A 20,375-nucleotide genomic window follows, 5' to 3' on the forward strand; every position below is an offset into this window, starting at 1 on the left:
TGGAGTTGTTTGGATGTACTGCTGCAGTACATTCCTTTCTGTATCATTCCACATCATTACTTTATAAAAAAATGTAATACCTGTACTTTGAGATGGCTCTATGATGAAAGCAAATACATAAGAAGTGAGAATAACTAAGAGATTACTTTAAAAAATGCATTCCTGATGAACACTCTAAGGTAGTTACAACCTTAGATGTAACTTCTCATTTAAGTTACAGATCTCTCTATTCACTTACTACAGGAGCAATTCAGAATCCTCACTTCAGCAGCTATGTGTATGTATTTTGCAATATCAAGACAATTTTGTATCACTTGATTATGCACCATCAGGCCCATGCCTTGCTTTTTGTGTGGGATGGATCTAGGACACATGAAGATGAAAGCTCCCTTCCTTTATGGGCTGCAAAATACAAAAAAAAAAAAAAAAAAAAAAAAAAAGATGAGGACGATCACATAATTAAAGTGACTGAATACTATACTGGAGAGTTAGCTCTTATCTTTGCCTTTTCCAGTTTCTACTCAGTGTAAATCAAAGCCTTAGCATACAGTCATTTCACTGCACATTTTTCATTTCCTAGCATCTGACTTTATGCTCTAGGGTTTGATTTGCAGAATTGCCGTGCAATTGGACCTTCAGCCAAGACCTATGAAAGCAGTATTTTGAGCAGGTATAGTTCGACAGAGAACTATTCCCTCCCAACCACCGATAAAAGACGGAAAAAACAGAGAATGCAAAATATATGGATATTTGAATCCTTCATTCTATTTCTCAGAACTGTGTGGTCATATGGAGCAGACAATCATGTTCCTTTACCTTACAGGAACCGATGAAAAGTAAATTCTTCATTGCTCCACAAAGAAAATTCCTTTTTCAGTGAAGGAATCATTTGAATGTAAGGCACTTTTGAACAGTGTGCTATAAAAAAGGCATGGGCTACATCAAGAAAGGAAATTAAAATTTCCAAACAATTACTAAATAGACAATTCACTGAAAGAGGTAGTAATCCTGTGAAAGGAAATATCATATTAAAGTATCTACTGCACAATATTATAATTGGTGAAATTAAGAAATATGACTTGGAAACAAAGTCAGTTTTCCCATGATTAGAGGGATGCAAAACTCTGTAACTGAAGTAATGTTATCAAAGCTTTTTAGCTGAGTTCTTAAAAAAAAATTAGATTTACATAACACAGGAGCATCTGACTCCCCATGTAACCTCAAGGAAGCTCTTACTCTAGACAGATCCTTGGCTTCAATCAATTTCAACATAATAGCAGCCAATGAATCTTCAGGTCTTAGTAAGATTTAAGGAAAGTAGATCAGAACAGAGAACACAGGGTCTACGTTTCCCCCTTCTTTACTGCCCAGTCCCATGAGAAAGGCTTTAGTGTATGGCCACAGCGAATTTAGATAAGATGATCCAATGCAGAAAGGGATGTTCAAAGTCAACAGCCACAAACATATAAACATATGAATTCAAAGCTTCCATTTCTTAATCCTTAAAAACAAAGGCAGAAGACAACAGTGAGTAGAGAAAATATCAAAATTCCAAGTATTTATAAGTTACTCATTTGTGCTGAAACATGCTAAAAGGGAAGGGGAAAGAAATACTCCATGCCATGCCATTACAAATAATTTGTATGTATGGAAATTACATACTTCAGAAACAACATGTGCAAATTGTTGCATCAATATAAGAACCTGAATTATACATAAAGATGGACATTTTAACACAAAGCAGTTTAAAGTTATAAGTGGAAAGATTAGTGGAAAGTAGTTTAAATTTATTAGTGGAAAGATTTCTTGACTTAAAGGTACCATAGTAATTTGCATTCTTGTTTTAAAAATATCCCAGAGGACCTGAATTCTTCAACCATTCTACAGTTCAGAGCTCAGCTTTCTGAATCACAGAAAGTGTGATTCAAACCATATTCCATTCTTCAGACACATGCTTTCTTTTTCTTGTCACTCAACATACTAGGAAAGCAAGAGTCTCACATCTGAGGCACATAAGACAGAACCAAGCATCAAAAGCAAGCTGGTAATACTACATACAAAACCTTCCTTGCTATCTTCCCAAATACCGTGACAGGTACCAAGCAAGAGAGACAAATCTGCTTTCTGTGTTGTGTCCCCCGCTCCCCCACCACACAGACAAAAGACAAATGTAGGAAAAGTTCCATTTTGAACAATAACAGTAACTCCCTTCCACCAGGGCTTCTCTGCAGCATGGAGCTCATTCAGAAAAACAGCATCTTGTTAGCTTGTTACCTACAGAGGCTGAAGCCACTGCAGCTGCCTGGGCTATCATCCTTACTTTTGCTGCTTTATGAAAAATCATGACATGACATGAACATGGTACAGCTTAATAAACATGTAAATAAAAGTCAAAGCCTGTCAGGAACAAGCAAGCCTATATTCAAGGCTTTCACCTTTACTTTTATTCCAATATCTATTCATAACATTGTCTCATATTTAAAGAGGCAGTCATGTTCCTTAAGAAGCACAACTTCTGACACATAGAAATTCATTCCATTTTAGAGCCCATTTCTTGCTACTCAGTTTACATCTTTTCCATCCCAAAGGGATACCAGTTTAATATATGCAAATTCTAAAATTACATGGAAATGCCTCAATTTTCATCACTTTTAGTGTTTGAGCCCTTCCACTTTTTTTTTTAAATTTATCTGAAACAGCTATCCCTATAGTCATCATCTCGAATTCACACACCATTTTAAACACTTCCCAGCAATAAGCACCCAGAGCAACTCCTGTTCATTCAAGGACACTTTTAAACATAGATATTACTATTACAGTTTTAAGTAGCCATCTGGACTCTTCTTTGGAAGTGCTTCACAAATGGAAACTGTCTTAGATTGAGCAAGACTGTTCTCTGGAGACCAGAAGGATCAGTGAATTTTAAGATATCACATACAGCTATAATATTCTGAATTCGTATCTTTATAATCTTCTTGCCAAAGCTTACGTACACACCAAAGATTTTGTTATGTATTCATAATCCAGAAAAACTGGTAAAAAAGTGTTTGAACTCTTTCAGGAAGGACAGACTGTGAACATTTTTGCAATAGCTTTAAATCTACAACACTTGTCATGCAAAAATTATAAACCATTTCATAGGCATTTTAGTACAGTTGTCACTAGGTAAGAGAGAAAACTGTTACGACATCCCCATTGCCAAAATTTCCCTAATGAACCAAGAAACCTATGGAGACCTTGAAAGGCACTCCCAGTTAGAAAGATAGGAGAAGCCTCTCAGTTATCTCCTTTTGATAACAAATCCTGTTCTATCAGGTCAAGACAACCCTTGTTCTGTTCCTTAGGACAGCCCCCTGCCCTCTCTCTGTCTGTCAGCCTTTTGGTCACTCCCACCCTGGTTCCCTGTTGGCCCTTATGCCCTAACCCCACCCTTGTAAAACCCCCATGTACCTAACCCAAAGTCCCAGACCAACGCCTTTGCCTCTGAGCTCCGGGACTGTGCTCACGCGTGGCTGAAATAAACATCCCTGTGAAACCCCTGCAAAGGCCCTTCCTGCTTCTTCACCTGCTTCACCTCAACAGGAACCCCGACTGCAACAGAAACCCTCCAAAAATGGAGTGTTTGCATTCCTCCAAAATTTGCCCATGGAGATAAACAAATATGATATTGACAATAAAGTATCATTGACCAAGCACAGTGCTTTTACTTACTGACTACAAACAATAAGGTGTTAAGACAAATGGTCCTCACAGTAAATATGAAGACTTCTTATTTTATTTACTACCTACTTCTTTAATAAATTGAAATTTAATTCTATGATGTGATATTTCATAAGTAGAAACAATTAATAACTCACATATTTAATAATATTTCAATATGGAGAAAGTTTTCCAAAGCTTTTTTTTTTTTTTTTTACTCACAAACTTAATTTCCAAGTAATCTGCATGACTCAAAATATTTACAAAGGGAAATTAATTTTAAGATAAAGTTTTGACTGTTTTTAAAGTACCATACAACTAGGACTACAAATAGACATTTTGACATCTTATAAGAAAATGGATTTATGGCTATCTGAACATATTACAAACATATCCCATTTTATCATAGCTGGATCCTTATGGGATTTTCCAGCTCATGCTGACAAAATGAACAGTTTAGATTTTATGATCCTATTAAACTGAATTACTCTTCTGAGATGGTGTATATTGCAACAAAACACACACACATCCTCATACACCTTATAAGAATAAATGAATTAATTACATGAAATATAGATAGCTCTGGACTAACTACTAATAGCTTCTTTTTTTTAAGTAGTAGTGCTAACTACTTTTTCCAGCTTGGGAGATTTTAGACACCTTATGCTTAGAGAGCCATAAAGAAAAATGTTCCACTTTAACAGCTGACATTTTGATCTTACATTTAAAAGGAAAAAAATAAGCTAAGGAGAGTACAGACCCTCACAAAAGTTTTTGGCCAGTCAGTATAAACTCTCATCTAGTTAATAAATGTTCACCTTTGCAGGAAAGAAACATCAAAAGCCATAAAATTTCAGATTTGTGTAAAATGTGAAATTCAGAAATTTTTGGACTAACTTGTGCCAAAAAGATTATATTTTTTCTTGTGAAATACATAAATATAGTAGAAGATCTAAATTTTCAGAGTGTGCACACATATTCTTTAACTTTGAAAAATGTGTCAGACTTCAAGGAGATTCAGGCCTTTTCTAGAAGCCAACATAAAGTATAAACTTCCCACTAATGCCTAGAAACAGAAACCCAAGGAGACCAAATTATGATTTGTGAATTCTTCCCACTTCTGTAATACTTACTCTAAAACAGTGAACAGACAGCAGCATCACCAGTTTTGCCATACATTCTTCTGTGCCTGGACCAAGAGAGGGCTGATGCCATGACAACAGCAATGCTGCACCACAGGTTTTTTATAAGGCAAATCTTTCCTAACTCAGCCATTTCAGCCTTATCTACCCTGGGAAGACATCCTCCTTACATTTAGTTCAGCCAAAAATAGAGTGGGGTGGGTTTGGGGTTTTGTTTGTTTTAAGGGATTGGTTTCTTTGTTTTTGTTTATAAAGAAAATATTTTCTTCTGCTGGCTTTCAATTCACTCATACTAATTTGTCTCTATGTGACAAAGATGAAAATAGCAGATAAATGCAGACAAACTGTTTTGAATTTTTGTAAAGCAAAATCACTTATGGACACACATACAGCTACTGCTTAGCAGTTATTCACTTTCATACTTGTATAGGCTTTATGCCATGAAGGTAGTGATTTCACATAAAAAAAACCAGTTAGTATAAAAGTAAATACATAAAAGAGAGTTTCAAGAATCAATACAGTTTACAAATAAGCAATCTACTTCTCCCTACTTAAATACTGAAGTGGTTACAGTATTAAATACTTACAGAGATTATTGGATTCCTAGTAAATCCATTGTAAATAAGTTTTATTATGAGTCCATGTAAAAGCCATCACCATTTGATTTTAGTGATTAATTTTTTTAAAATTTTTATTTTTCAATAATCAAAGCTAAGATGCTCAACTATCACAGCTAAAGAAGGATCCAGCTCTAAAATATCTGCACTACACTCATGTTCCAGGACTGTCTATATAATTAATATATGCTTACAAACAAACAAAATGCCTTCATCATAATGAATGCAATTTAATTTTTTAATGATTATTGCCTCCCATCACAAATTATGAGCTAGAAGCACCATATGTAAAAACAAAGTAAATTCAAGCTTTCAATGAAATTATTTTCTGCTAATGAGGAGTAAAGGCTAATATCTAACAGAAAAGGACAAATTATCTGTAAAAATATGGAGCAACCATTCCCTTAAAAATGTACTTCAACAGATTAGAGGTTAAAAGCCAACCAAAATCCTTTAAAAAAGCCCTTCACATACATCTTTCAAATAACCTTTATACTCTGTGTTACTATCTAGACAGCTAGTTAATAGAAAGAACACTAAAAATTAAATCTTTAACAAATTATCTCCATTTACACATTTATCTTCTGCTTGTTTCATTAAGCTTCTTGTTGTCATCCATTGAACTATATAGGAAGATCTTTCAGGACCCAAAATAAGCTACAGATACATGGCTCCTTTGTAGCATACTGATTCCACCTGTCTACTACATTCTTTTCACTTCTCAAGTCTCTCATGCCCAAATCCTCGCAAGCAAGAAATGAATCTCACTCACCTGAATTTAATGAGAAACTGAAAAAACAAAACTTGTCAACAGCAATGTTAACTCATGCCTCAGAGCACATTCTTGGGTAGGGGCAGCAGGCCTGGATTACAACTTATTTCTTTGCAGAATGTTGTGTAGAATAGCCTTCAAAACCACACAGTAATAAAAAAATAGTAATTTCTGAAACACATACTGCTATGTTCGCATTAGTCAAGATGCCTTACAAATCAGTGATTAGTGAAGAGCAGCACCTGTAGTAGCAATTTGTTCATGGAAAGTGACCAAAGCAAAGACGGCAGCACTGATTTACAGGCTGATCATACAGCAACATCCTGACCCAGACAGCAGCAAACTGAACCCACTTCATGTCATGGGGAAGCACAGTGATAAGAACGCTGTTCTGGCTCATAACTGAAACTATGCAGATGCACCTCACCACACACAAGTTGCATCAAAATTGCAATGACTGGATCAAGATAACACATAAAAGAGGTTCTCACAAACAGTAAAAATAGAACTAGAATTACAAAATCACTCCAATTTAGAGTATTCAGAAACCTAGCAGCAGCATTTTGTACCATTTGTGGGTGGGGAGGGTTATAACATGCTGCAATGATCTTTGAGAACAGGAAATCTACCAAAAAAACCTTCTATATTAGTAGAAATGGGCAGCTGCAATCTGGAAACACACTGAAGTTACAAGAAGGTATATTTTCTCAGCATGAACATGTCATTTAAGAAACTAGGATGAAGAAGAATTCAAGAATGAAACAAAATACTGCACTAAAATGAAAAACTGGCAATTGACATGAATGGCAAAGCTCCAAGTGACATTCAAAGAGATGGAAATTCACCCCAGGTATCTGTGTATAGATCCTACAAGAAACAGCTTTTCTTATACGGCCCCATAAATACTGAAAATGCAATGCAACTTTAACTTTTCTATTTAGAAAGACAAGCAGCTACAACAAAATCCACGCATGCTTCTTCAGGTTCATTTTTAAATAGATTTACATGCAGTATAGGAGAATGAAATGTAGGTGTGAGGATAAAAGACCTGCATGTTTAGAAGACCTGAACAGCATCACAGAATCACACAGAACTGTGATAACACCCTTTGGTTTTGTATCTACAGTGCACTCTATTAACCTTTACTTTTTCTTCTTCCTGTAAAATTCCCCTACATCTCCACTTGCACATATTAAGAAATATGTTTCTGATATTCCATACCACATCAGTGAGAGATGGATGAGGAAACTGTCTGAAATACTGTTTATGTGGGTGTAACCCTTTCATTCCCACGTGTAACACTGTCATTTCTACATTAGCATTTATTGCTGAGAACACCAATAAAGATACACAAGTTTTGCACTGCTGATTGTATATATTTACCATAAGCAAGTACTAAAGGATCATCCAACTGCACATTACTGTTTAATAAAACTAAACAAGTTGTAGATCATCCCTTTCTTAGCTGCAGCACACACAAAAAATAACAGCTGATGTACTTATTCAGGCTGAAATAAACCCTTTCTATGTAAGCCCCATAAAGAGGTTCCTGCCTTCTGTTGTGTGGTTGGCTTGTTTTTTACAAAATAAGGTGAAAGATCATAGAATCCCCCTGGCTTCTCTTTGTGAAGAAAAAAGAAATGCAGGGTGAAACAAACCAACCTGGAAGTCAGAAACTATTCCCCATATGGGCATCAGTGATGACCAGTCACAACACCGTCTCCTTCTCTTCTCTTACAGCTACTCAGGACTAATGAATTTTGCCTTGATCAGTTTCTCAACTTTTGTTATGACCCCCCATCTCCTGTCTCATCAGTTTTCTTGCAGCCCAGTAAACTGGCAGCTGCTCAGTTCCTTCAGGGGAAAGAAACGAGAGCCAATTGTAATAATGGGCTGCAATTACTCCTGTGTTGCAGGAACTGAGCTGCTGTTGCTGACTGCTGTCATTTTATCTGCCTTTGAACTTCTTTATTACCCCATGGCAAGGAATAACAGCCCTTGGCTGGAAAAAGCATCATACATGCAACATCCTGCAGAGCCTCTCAAATAAGTGCCAGACAGGCTAATTGTGAACCAGGAACCAGGACACAAAGCCATATTTATTATACCAATGCAGTCACTCTGCTTCAAATCTTTTTTAAACCTCACTGATGTATCTCTAACACAGGTCTGCATACTGGTCTTAAACCACAGACCAGGGTAAATGTGGGCAAATGCAGTACAGTGGATATAGACTCCTCTCTGCCTGCCTCCATCTACAATTTAGAAACATTGGCTGGTACAAGACAAACAATTTTTTTGATAACTGACACAGAGTCATATCCACAGACTATCTTTTTTAATAGCCCAACTGACCTTAAACAAGAAATGGACATATAATTTATTTAATACCTATTTAATGTAATAATTAAATATTATATACCAGAATCCCCAAAAGGATAAGCAAAGTCAACAAAACACACTCTTCAGCCATTGCATTATTTAGGTCATCTTTTTTTGTGGGTTTTTTTTGTTTGTTTTTTTGTTTTGGTTTTTTTTTGTTTGTTTGGGGTGGTTTTTTTTGTGTTTTTAAGTAATTTTATTGAAAATGCCACAGAGGTACAATAAAAAGGTCTACCAGGAGGAAAAAATGAACCAAGACAAACAAGGCAAACTAAATAAAATAAAAGTTGTTTGAAATGCTCAAAACATGCTAATGTACAACACTAAGCATGACTCACAATACAAGCAAGATTATTTCCACATTTACTTCCTGAATCATACTTTGCATATATTTTCCTAAGTATATTTTTCTTTTAACCATTGTCCAGGCATGTTCAAATGGTTCTCTGGATGCTCAAAGACAAATGTTTTGACAACCTTCCATCCTAAGTGAAGTTAACATAACTTGATTTTTTTTCTGTTCTACAGTGCATGTAATATTTTATACGTTTATTTTAAAACGTGAGCTATCAATCAATCAGTCAATCAGTCAATAATTCTGATGGATCTCTCCTGACCCGTATGCTGAGATGGAAGTAACTTTTGAGTGAAATTTTCTGGACATATCCTTAAGATACTGATTTTTAAAGGATTAAATTTAAACATACCATCCTCAAAAAAATATGTTACTTTGCATGCAAAATATTTAAGAACAAGAATTTAATGTAATAACCATGATGCTGAAGTGTTTCATGTAGTAAGAATTCGATTTAAATTCAAATTTGTTGGTCTAGCAATTTATTAACCAGGAACAGAAATTATTGCTGGGAAAGCACACTGGGGTATTCCCCACATTCATACTAAGCTGTAAATCATAAATTCTCTTCCTTTTGCCATAAGGATGGTTAATTTATTAAGAATAAAATTTGTAGATATGATATAATGGAGCAGAGAAAATAATGTTTATTACCTGAACAATACCCTACTTCTCCAAACATAAAGAAACCAGAACAAATGAAGAAAAATAAAATATTTATGGTCCAAAAATATTAAAATGTCACTTGAGGTACAATGATATTAAAGATCTTAGTATTTTAAGGATAATCTCTATAATTCTTATTTTAAACCATTCATTTTGCACAACTAATGAAAACTCCAATGGTTCATAATTTTAGTAGTCCAGCAGCAACTCCAACCTGCTCTCTCTGCACTGCCATCAAAGCTTCTGTTCCCATTTGCAGCCTAATCTGTGCAGAAAAGAACAGTTTTGGAGCAAGTGTCTATTCTTGAATTAAGCATTTGTAAAGGGGTGGAAGCTGAAAAAGTATGAAGAGGAAGAAAGGTCGGGGATACTACAAATTCTGGGTATTTTCAAAAAGTTGCAATGGTCCTTACTCTGATGAACTCCAAGTGATTGAAGTAAGACCACCCAATCTTGAAAATCACCACTAACGACAGAAATCCATGAATGCCAAAACTGTTTTATTTATGAACACTGTGCATTTCCTGCATGATCAGTATTGCAAGCTAAATGCATTATGACCAATCACTTGCTTTTATGTGCTTGGAGTTCTAAATATTAGTGTCAGCTACAAGGCACATTAATGAACTACAGACATATTCTTTGGTCTGCTTGTGCACACTAATCCATTTTATTTAGTTTTGCAACCAAGGAGAAAATTTTAATCATCATAGAGTGACTGCCAGTGCTCATCTGATGATACTTGTCATAGATTAGGCAAATACTAGTCTTCAGCAATATTGCTTTTCTCCTTCAGACTGGACAAAAGAATAGTCCCACCTGTTACCTTGCACAGAAGAATATCCATACAACTTAGTTCTTTATCATATAGGCAATGCATCGAAAGAGAAAAATATCCTTTTGTGACATTACTTGTCTGAGCTCTGCCACAGGAAGTATAGACTGAATTCTGAAACCACATCTACAATGGAGTCGTAATGGATTTCAAATCTGGCAAACTGGTAACAGAAGTTATATACGAAACAAAAATTTGCAGTAGCATATTAGGGTATATCTAACTAATTATGACATGGAATTCATACACTATCATGGAAGTCTGGTGACAACAGATAAGGGGAAGATTGAGATTTGAAACAGCCAGCTTGCCTTCATCAAGAGAAAATCTTGTCTAAATAACCTAGTGGCCTTCTATGATGGAACGACTACATAAGTGGAAAAGGGAAGAGGTCACAGATGTCATTTTTCTGAGTTTCTGTAAATCATTTGACACAGTCCCCCACAACATCGCTTCTCTAAACTGCATATACCCTGATTTGATGAGTGGACTGTTCAATGGATAAGGAATTGGTTAGAAAGTCACATCAAGACAGTAGTGATCAATAGATCAAACTGGACATCAGTGACAAGTGGTGTCCCTCAGGGGTCTGTATTGGGACTACTGCTACTTAATATCATCATTAGGACATGGACGAAGGGATCAAATACACCCTCAGCAAATTTGAGGATGACACCAAGCTGAGTGGTGCAGTTGAAAGTCCCAAGAGACAGGATGGCATCCAGAGGGGCCTGGACAAACTTGAGTAGTGGGCACATGGGAATCTTATGAGGTTTAATGAGACCAAGTGCAGGGTGCTACATCCGGGTCAGGACAAACCCCAGAATCAGCACAGTCTGGGGGATGAACAGATACAGAACAGCCCTGCCAAGAATGACTTGGTGATGCTGCTGGATGAGAGGCTGGACATGACCCAGCCATGGGCACTCACACCCTGAAAGCCAAACGTGTCCTGGGCTGCATCCAGAGCACTGTGGGCAGCAGGGGAGGGAGGGGATTCTGCACCTCTGCTCTGCTCTGCTCTGGTGAGACCCCACTGCAGGGCTGCATCCAGCTCTGGGGTCCCAGCACAGGAAGGACTTGGACCTGTGGGAGTGAGTCCAGAGGAGGGACACCAAGTTGATTAGAGGCATGGAACCTCTCCTATGAAGAAAGGCTGAGAGAACTGAGTTTGTTCAGCTTGGAGAAGGCTCTAGCGTGACCCTTATTGCAGCCTTTCAGTACCTAAAGGGAGCCCATAAGAAGGATAGAGAGGGACTTTTTACAATAGCTTAGTAGCGACAAAACAAGGGGGAATAGATCCAAACTGAAAGAGAGTAGGTTTACATTAGATATTAGAAAGAAATTCTTTATTGTGAAAGTGGTGAAGCACTGGAATGGGTTGCTCAGAGAAGCTGTGGGTGTCCCATTCCTGGAAGCATTCAAGGCTGGATTGGTTGGGTCTTTGAGCAATCTGGTCTAGAGGAAGGCATCCCTGTACGTGGCAGGGAGGCTGGAACTACATGACCTTTGAGGTCCCTTCCAACCAAGCCATTCTATGATGATTCTATGATGATCCTAACATATGTGTGTACCTATCCAAGTTTGTGGAACAAATATTTCTATGAAGATATATTGTCTACACTGCTTCAGAAATGCTCTGGTCTTTACTGTTGTAATACAACATGTAACTTTATATATAACTTATTTATATTTTAGCTATGCTAATTAGTTTAATGGCTGAAATAAAGTATAGGGAAAAAAGACTGAAGAAAAAAGGCAATCAGTAAAGGAAACTAAATGTGGAAATGCATAGAAATAACAGAGGAATGGGGAAAATGTGTTTTACATTGCCTTCAATTTAAAATTAAAACAATTCAAAGAGAAAAAACAAACCAAAACTACTGATGTTTTTCAGCATGCTTCCTATGAGAGCTGACTAATGTGTTTACAATTAAACAGAAATCAAATAGTGTTCTAGCTGCATTTAATTCCACAGTATATTGAGCTATGAAAAGACAAGGGATCCAAGTGTTCTTGAAAAATACTTTCTTTTTCAGTTTTGCTGCCTCAAACCTTCTTGTTGCATACACATACAAAAAAAGAAGATTTTGTTATTTAAGTGTGTATATATACACATATATGCTGATTATACAACTTTTTTGATTAACTGAATGCAGAAATAACTATTTCATGTGATTTAAAATAAAAAGATAAATGCAAACCCAAACTACAATTATAAAAGGAAGTTCCTATAACAATGCTCTAGTTCGTATATTTATGGCTTTTGATGCAATACATTATTTTACCACGGCATTTGAAGCCAAGCTATTAGCTCTTAAAAACGAGCAACGTATGTAGTGATGGACAATGGTCCTGGGAAATTCCAGTACTCCTAGAAGCAAATGGATTTCGCCAACATTGCATTAATAGTGTTATAGCCTTATGGCAAGTAGACCTGGAACCTTCTTCAGCTGCTTATGAGTGTGTTCTGCCACTAGGTAAAACCTTCATGATATTCAAAAAAATCCCACTTCTCTTCACCGTTAATTTTTAATTGATTAAGGTAGCTGGCTATATATGTATTAGTCATCCATAAAACTTGACAGAGCATTACTGAAAAACTGACAACTTTACTCCAGATTAATCAGGAAGCTTTTTATCATTGTGGAAGCATTAGGCTTTTTACCATGTTTCATGACTGCTTTAGGTGTACTTAAATCTCAACAAGATCTTGGCATAAAAACAAATGAACAGGAGAAAATCCTCAAAATTTAGCTGCATGTAGAAGAACTCAACACTAACTCTTATATCTTTTTTGGGGTTTTTTGATAGAAGTCTTGTTTATGCCCTTCACTGTACTCTTTAGTATTTCCACAACCTAGAAACAACATCACACAGAATTATTTTTGAATGTAAAATGCAGATCTTCCCTTTAAAGGTGGTCATTGATACATTTTTCTTCTCTGATTGAGACACTTGCGTAGCATATTATTTTAAATCTATTTTTAAATCTTTTCTGAAGTAGGAGTGCAATTAGTTTAAAACTGAAGAAGTAATTGTCATAAAAACAACAAACCTTTTCCCCACTCAAAATGATTTCTTGCAATCATTAACTTTGCATTAAAACAAGCAAAACCAAAGGATTTAAAGCTTTCTTACACAATTTGAGTTATTTCCTGTTCAGTTGTTTCTTATGCCATGAACAGCAATTGATTGTTGCTATGTTTTTGAGTGTGTAAAATTGGAATTAATTTCTTGAAAGGAACTGCTAGAAAATTAAGGATATGACCTTAATCTATCATCCCAACTACAGCTTGATGCAAAGAACTATATTTAAAAGAGGCTGGATCATTCAATTTCACTACAAGTCACCAATGTATAAGTATGTTTTGCCTTAAAACACTTTCTATTAATCTTTTCCCCTCCAATGTATTTGGTATATTTTTGGGTTCCGTTTTTGCTTTTTAACATTTGCTACAGATTTGTATTGTTATGAAGGAAGAGCAAAGCCAGAATGAATCAAACAACAAAGAGCAAATGATATTCTGGTTTTCTGTTACTTCCACCTATTTAAGGCATTCCAGGAGAAGCTCAGTTGTATGTTTGTAACTATGTTTGATCACGGTCTGTACTAGCAATCAAGTACAGCACAGTTTCTTTAGTTTCCCAGCTATTACAAACAACAGTTTTTTATGATAAAAATCTCTAAAAGCACACATGTTCTTGGGGCAAGGGAGATGAGGATGTGAGATGGGGAACAGGGGAAGCACAATTACAAGGACTGCACTTCTTGTTTTCTCATTCTCAATAATTCCTCCTTCCACTGCTACACTCTATACATACCAGGCAGTTCTCTCTCCTCCTCTATCAGTCGTCTAAATGGTCTTGTTCCTCCTCCAGCTTCCTTTTGTTGCCTTTACTCCCCTATCTTTTTTGCTAGCTTCCTTTTCAGAACTCAGTTGCTTTTCTCAGGGTTCTTCATTAAATCTCAAAAATTTTAAGTGTTTTCCTTTCTGCTCAATTTGCACTCAACTCCACTCCCCAATTTTCTTTTGTATTACTGTTTCCATCACCTTGTACTCATTATATTCACAAATATAATCATGATGATACACCAAAGAATCTACATACATTAAAAAGAATTTCTCATGATGCTTTAGCATGACAACTAATCATTACTACTCATCTTTAGGACTTCATTTAACTGTTCTTCTTTGGTAACCTTCCATTGTTAAACACTTTTGCCTGTTCTTAATAGCTACTTTTTTTTAAAAAAAGGATTTCTCTCTCATTCATCATGTTCTTGATTATTAATCAGGATTCCATTTTCTCCAGGTAAAACCAGAACATTTCCTAATGAACAATCTTGCAGCGTATCATTATAAATTCCCATTGCTGTATACCAAAAGACTTCCAAGTCTGCTCCTGCATCTCAATCACAATGTCTATGGCACTGTATTTCATAGTACCATAGAGTGGTTTGGTTTAGAGGGGACCTTTAAAGATCATCTAATCCAATCCCCCTGAAAAACATACCCAACAGGGGCATCTTTCACTAGATCAGGTTGCTCAAAAATGCTCCCCTTTAAGCCTGTGTTTCTTACCAGAGATAAGAACATATCTCTGTACTTATGCAGAGACTCATGTACACATCCCTTCTGTTTTCTTCCACTGACATTCACACCACTTCCTCTCTTTCAAGATGCCAACCTCAAGCATCAGCTTTGGCTTGTCCTTTCAGTTATCCTTCTATCAGTTCTCTACATTATCCCACCCTTTGCCATTTTCTGCCTATTTAATATCCTTTCTCGTAATACATCCTTTGGTGTTGTCCAGTTTTGGTTTAAATGCACCATTAGCATTACAGAGGAAATTAAAATTACTAGGCACCCTTACTGGTTCATCCAACATGAATAAACATTTCCATCTGCCACAGAGCAAATCATTTCAATCTTTGACAAAACAAAATACCCTCTGAAATCAATAGGAAACACTGAGCCAAAATTAAACAAGAGGTTTTTAATAAGTAATGTATATTGTTGCTTATACATAAAAGACTCATCACCATTCTAGTTTTAACTTGGAGTCAGGCCGGAAGAAAACATGTCATAAATTATTACAGCACACAGTCATACCACTCTACCATCTTTATATTTTGCTGTTTCCTCAAAAATCACAGGTAAATACATCTAGCCACCCAAAGCAGTAACAAGAAGATCCTGATTTCTCTTTTCAAAGCCAAATTCTAGCACAAACACTGACACCTAGGCCCTCCCTGACGTTACGTACCAGTAAATCTTAAATATACCGTAACAAAGGATCCCCTTTATATTCAAGCAGACCAGAAAAGCATTTGTCAGAGCCCTTCTGATGGTAACCGAGGAAAGGCTGGCACTGCCACTGCCACTGCAGACTGGCATTTCAAGCCAATGTTTGAACTGCCATGAATGACCGGATTACATGTTTTTATTTAAGCACGAATGACTTTGAAACAGAAAGGGAATTTCAGCAAGCTGCAGGTTGAACAAATTGATTCAGTATGATTTACTTTTCACTTTTGCTCAAGAGAGGAAGTTTAAGAAATTTACACTACACGAGTCAAAGAAATTGATGGTTTCCTACTAGCACTATATCACTGCCACAAGTTCAAGCTAAACCAATCACTTTTTAACTAGAAAGAGGCCTGAAACATGATGTTCTGATCTCAATCTGAACTTCACAAAGTTCATGGTGGTTATGTTACGATTTGGCATTTGGCTCAGGATCTTCTCCACTTTTAACACTGAAGAAATTTTTTTTTAAAGTAACAGCAGACTCTCCTCTATCAAGTTTATTAGAAATCAATGAATAAGCTCGATCCAATCTCATTTCAACATTGTAAGAAGTCTAAATAGGTGTCTTTTAGCACTGCAGTTATAATAAACCCCTCTAAGGCTCTCCGGGAGCCTAGTATGGATGTGAATTCCAATATGAATAGGATTTGAGGACATCCCTGGACAGATTTGCCTGATAATTACTAGCTCAACTGCAAACTTGAGATAGGGAAGGATTTTTAGATCAACAGCGCCTTCTAATGGATTAGTGCTGTGTTGTGATTGTTTTCTTCAGCACTGCAGTAAAAATCATTCTGTTTTCCACTTGAAATTAAAACACAAGAGGTAGCCAAAGAATTGCAGACTTTGAAAGCCTAAAGACAGAAGCTATTTCTTCTGATTCACAAACATCCAGAAATTGCATAAAGAAAGGATATTGTTCAAATGCAGAATCTGAAATGAAACGTCTTAGGACCATTTGAATTTTCTGGGGGTGAGAAAAGTAAGCTTTGGGAAGAAGAATGTTTTGCACCATCCTTTGCAATATTCATACACACAAGAGGAGTTAACAGGTTGACAGCACATGGAAACATTCTGTTTCAGGGCTTGATTTTGGTTTTCCTTCTGCTGCACTGCAGTCACTGATCTTTGCAGAGCATCCATGTGATGATGTGAAAGGATATCCTTTGTCAGGGTATATTTAAGATTTACTGGAATCTAACATCAGGGAGGGCCTAGGTGTCATAGTGTTTGTGCTAGAATTTGGTTTTGAAAAAAGAAGGGAATAAATATCTAGTAAAAAGGCTGCATAAAGATGTGCTTTCATGATCAGCTAAAGCAGTTCTGAAATGTATGATGTTGAAGGGCAGAGCAGATATAAACTGGCACACAACAGCACAAGCAATAGAACCAAGACACGTGCACATACAAAAAAAAAAATTTAAAAAAATCTGTAAAAACCGAAAGTGATGGGGGAGGGGAGTAGTCTTAGAATATCTGAATCATATAATCTGCACTCCGAAAATGCAGAAAAGAGCAATCAAGAAGCCTTCAAGAGTAAATGGCTCTGCTTTGTATCAATATACACTCAGAAAAACTGACTCAGCACAGTGGGCAAAGCTGGGAGTGCCCCATATCAACAAGGGAAGTTCAAACTCAAGGCAAGAAAGATGCTCTCAACAGTTATTTTCAAGTGGAGTAAGAATGAAAGAAAAAAGCAAAAATGTGATGCCTGGCACTGCAACTCTCAAGAGGGACATAGCTAATTTCAAATGACCTATCACTCTGGAGGAGAAATTCCTCCACTAGTGTGGATATCTTTGCTCCTCAATCAAAAAGTTCAGAAGATCCACAAGCACCACTCAAAAAATATTCAGGGACATAAGATTTAAATAGCATAAGGTCTAAAAGGAAAAGTGGCTTGTTAAAAATGAACATCCACAAAAAGAAGATTTGCATGAATGAGAATGCTTTCCATGGACCCTATCTGATAAAATACCTGGAAATGCCATAACATAAGAGTAACATTGAGCACGCTCATAGTGTGACAACTATAAAGTCAGTCAACTTCATTCTTTCTAAATGCAAGAGCACCTCAGTGAAATACAAGGTCTCAGAAAGGAGGGGTGGTGTTTGCATCTTGGTTTTGTTCCTCCTTAAAGATGAGCTGTGAACTTAAATAAACATGCTAACTGACAGGTCACCTGTTCATTAAAATAATCAGGCCTGAAGATTTCAGTATATAGAAAGAGTACTGTGCTCAGCTATGAAGACTAATTTTTCTCCTTGATGCTAATTCAGCAAAACATATTCTGTGGGCTTAAATTCAAATGACACTTTTGGTATCATATTACACTTTTGGTATCATATTACATATCTAAATAATTAATGGAGTTTTGTTATAATTACAGAACATCATAAATCCATAAACTGTATCATGTTTGTGGTGGGTTGATCCTGGATGGATGTTAGATGCCCACCAAAGCTGATCTATTACTTCCCCCCTCCCTCAGCTGGACAGGGGAGAGAAAAATATAACAGAAGTATTGAGGGACGAGGTAAGGACAGGGTGAGATCACTCGCCAGTTACTGTCACGGGAAAAGCAGACTCAACTTGGGCAAATCAGTTTAATCTTTATTTTATATTACCGATCCAACCAGAATGGGATAATGAGAAATAAACTGAAATTTTAAAATAGCTTTTCCTCATCTCTCCCTTTTTCCTGGTCTTAACTTGGCCTCTGATTTTCTCTACCTCCTCCTCACTCAGCACCTTAGGGGGATGGGGAATGCGGGGTTGTAGTCAGTTCATCACACTTTGTCTCTGCCGGTCCTCCCTCTTCAGGTCTGCCACGCAAACCCATTTACAACATTCTTGATTAGTTGGCTGTTGACTGACCTCAAAGAATGTACCTAACAAGTAAAACTTCCTTGAAGTACAGTAAATAGAATGAAAAACAGGTCTTTCTCAGTCTCTAATTTCCTGCCATACCTGGGAAAGAATTGTAAGATTTAATATCAAGCGTTAGGTGGACCCTCAATAATTTCACAGAGGATAACAGGAGAGGAAGTGAGATCAGCTCCAAGAGAGACCATTCACATTTGAGACAGGGATTTGCTTGTACACAACCTTGAAAGAAACAGAACAAGGCAAGTATGTGAAAAAACCTCCCCCAGTGCCATCCCAGGTTCCAGCTAGTTGTGGGTAATCAATGGCCTCAAAAAGAAATAGCACCTGCTATTTATTGTCCTGCAATAGATTTCTCTTCCACTAATTCACACAATTATTCACTGAACCCAACTATCCCCATTTATTCCCTGCCTACAGCACCCTAAAGAGTTCCACTTTATATTATCATATAGTCATGCCCAAAACGAAACTAAAAGCCCTACATTTTGGAAATTGAAAAGATAGGCTTGCTTCACATTTTTTAATACCAGATTTGTTTAAAATATTACAGTGCACAACAGAATCTGGCCAGTCTCTATTCTTGGAAACAAAAAGATCATTTCTGAACATTTCTCTGAAGTATCAGTTAAATACCACAATGTGTTTCTGTACAGCACACTTTCCAGGGCACTGTATTATAAAACACTGAAACCAGTGCACAAAACAAGCCTTCTGATTAAGCTGAGTGCTTATGGCCCACATTTTAAGAGTGAATTAATCCCAGCCCTGACACTAACATGTTTTGACACTCAGAGCTTTTCACTTCACCTCACTATATATTCACTTTTTTCTATTGTACAACAGACATAATGATTCTTTGCCTGCTTTGTGAAGCCTTCTGAGAATTGCAGCAATAAAGTACTACATATAAAGAGATATGCATTTATATTGAAATGCACCTATTCACAGAGCCATCAATTTCCAACTCACTAGTTAAACTATTTTTATAAGCTTTCATTCACAAAAAAGCACATGAAAAATTTACCTGCTCATTTTTGCAGATCCATACAGTACTCCCCTGAAGTAGAATAAAGATTTTGGTTTTGTATCCTTTCAGCTCAAGATATCCGCTTTTCTCAGGGGTGGCAGAAGTTCGAGACTGAGCGTTATTATCAGACTGCAATTTCAAGGCATTGAGCATTGTATTAACCCAGTCATTTCTTTCTTCTAAACAAGAAAATAAAATTGTTCAAAGACAGTTAGTTAAGCAGCAGCTTAATTCTTCTACACATTGGTTTTCCCAATATTGTTGCTACACTGGTTGATGGTACAGCTATGCCAAATAAGAGAGAACATCCAGGCTGAGGAGAAGTGTAAACAAAAATAATGAGAATCTGTATTAGTGGAGGTCTTAGAAGGACAGCTATCCAATTAACTCCCAACAATCAACACACCAATCCAAACAAAGTGATGGATCAAAATTCTTAAAATCATGACTGCTAGTTCTGAGAGACTTTGTTCCAGACAGCTTAAAGACTGAGGTGGCATGTTCACCTTCTGGAAGCCAGATCAATGGGAAAGAATCATAGCAGTTTTGTAAGCAGAAACCAAGGAGCCTAAATATCATCTGTCACTGAAAAGGCAAACCATCACCAGCGGTATTCCATACTTTGCCATGCTTTTAAGAAAAAAAAATTGGTAGCTTACAATCTATTTCGTTAAG

The 20,375-nt window shown here is 36.6% G+C and overlaps 1 protein-coding gene across 1 annotated transcript in view; it reads right to left on the reverse strand.

The window, feature by feature from the left end:
- Nucleotides 1–20,375, reverse strand: part of ARAP2 (ArfGAP with RhoGAP domain, ankyrin repeat and PH domain 2) — a 112,052-nt gene that overhangs the window by 64,933 nt on the left and 26,744 nt on the right. The window contains exon 9 of the mRNA XM_088163252.1: nucleotides 19,698–19,879. Coding sequence (XP_088019378.1) covers nucleotides 19,698–19,879 — 182 coding nt within the window. The remainder of the gene's footprint in view (nucleotides 1–19,697; nucleotides 19,880–20,375) is intronic.

Source organism: Sturnus vulgaris, chromosome 4, assembly GCF_052056855.1.
Source record: "Sturnus vulgaris isolate bStuVul1 chromosome 4, bStuVul1.hap1, whole genome shotgun sequence".
Classification (NCBI taxonomy): Eukaryota; Metazoa; Chordata; class Aves; order Passeriformes; family Sturnidae; genus Sturnus; species Sturnus vulgaris.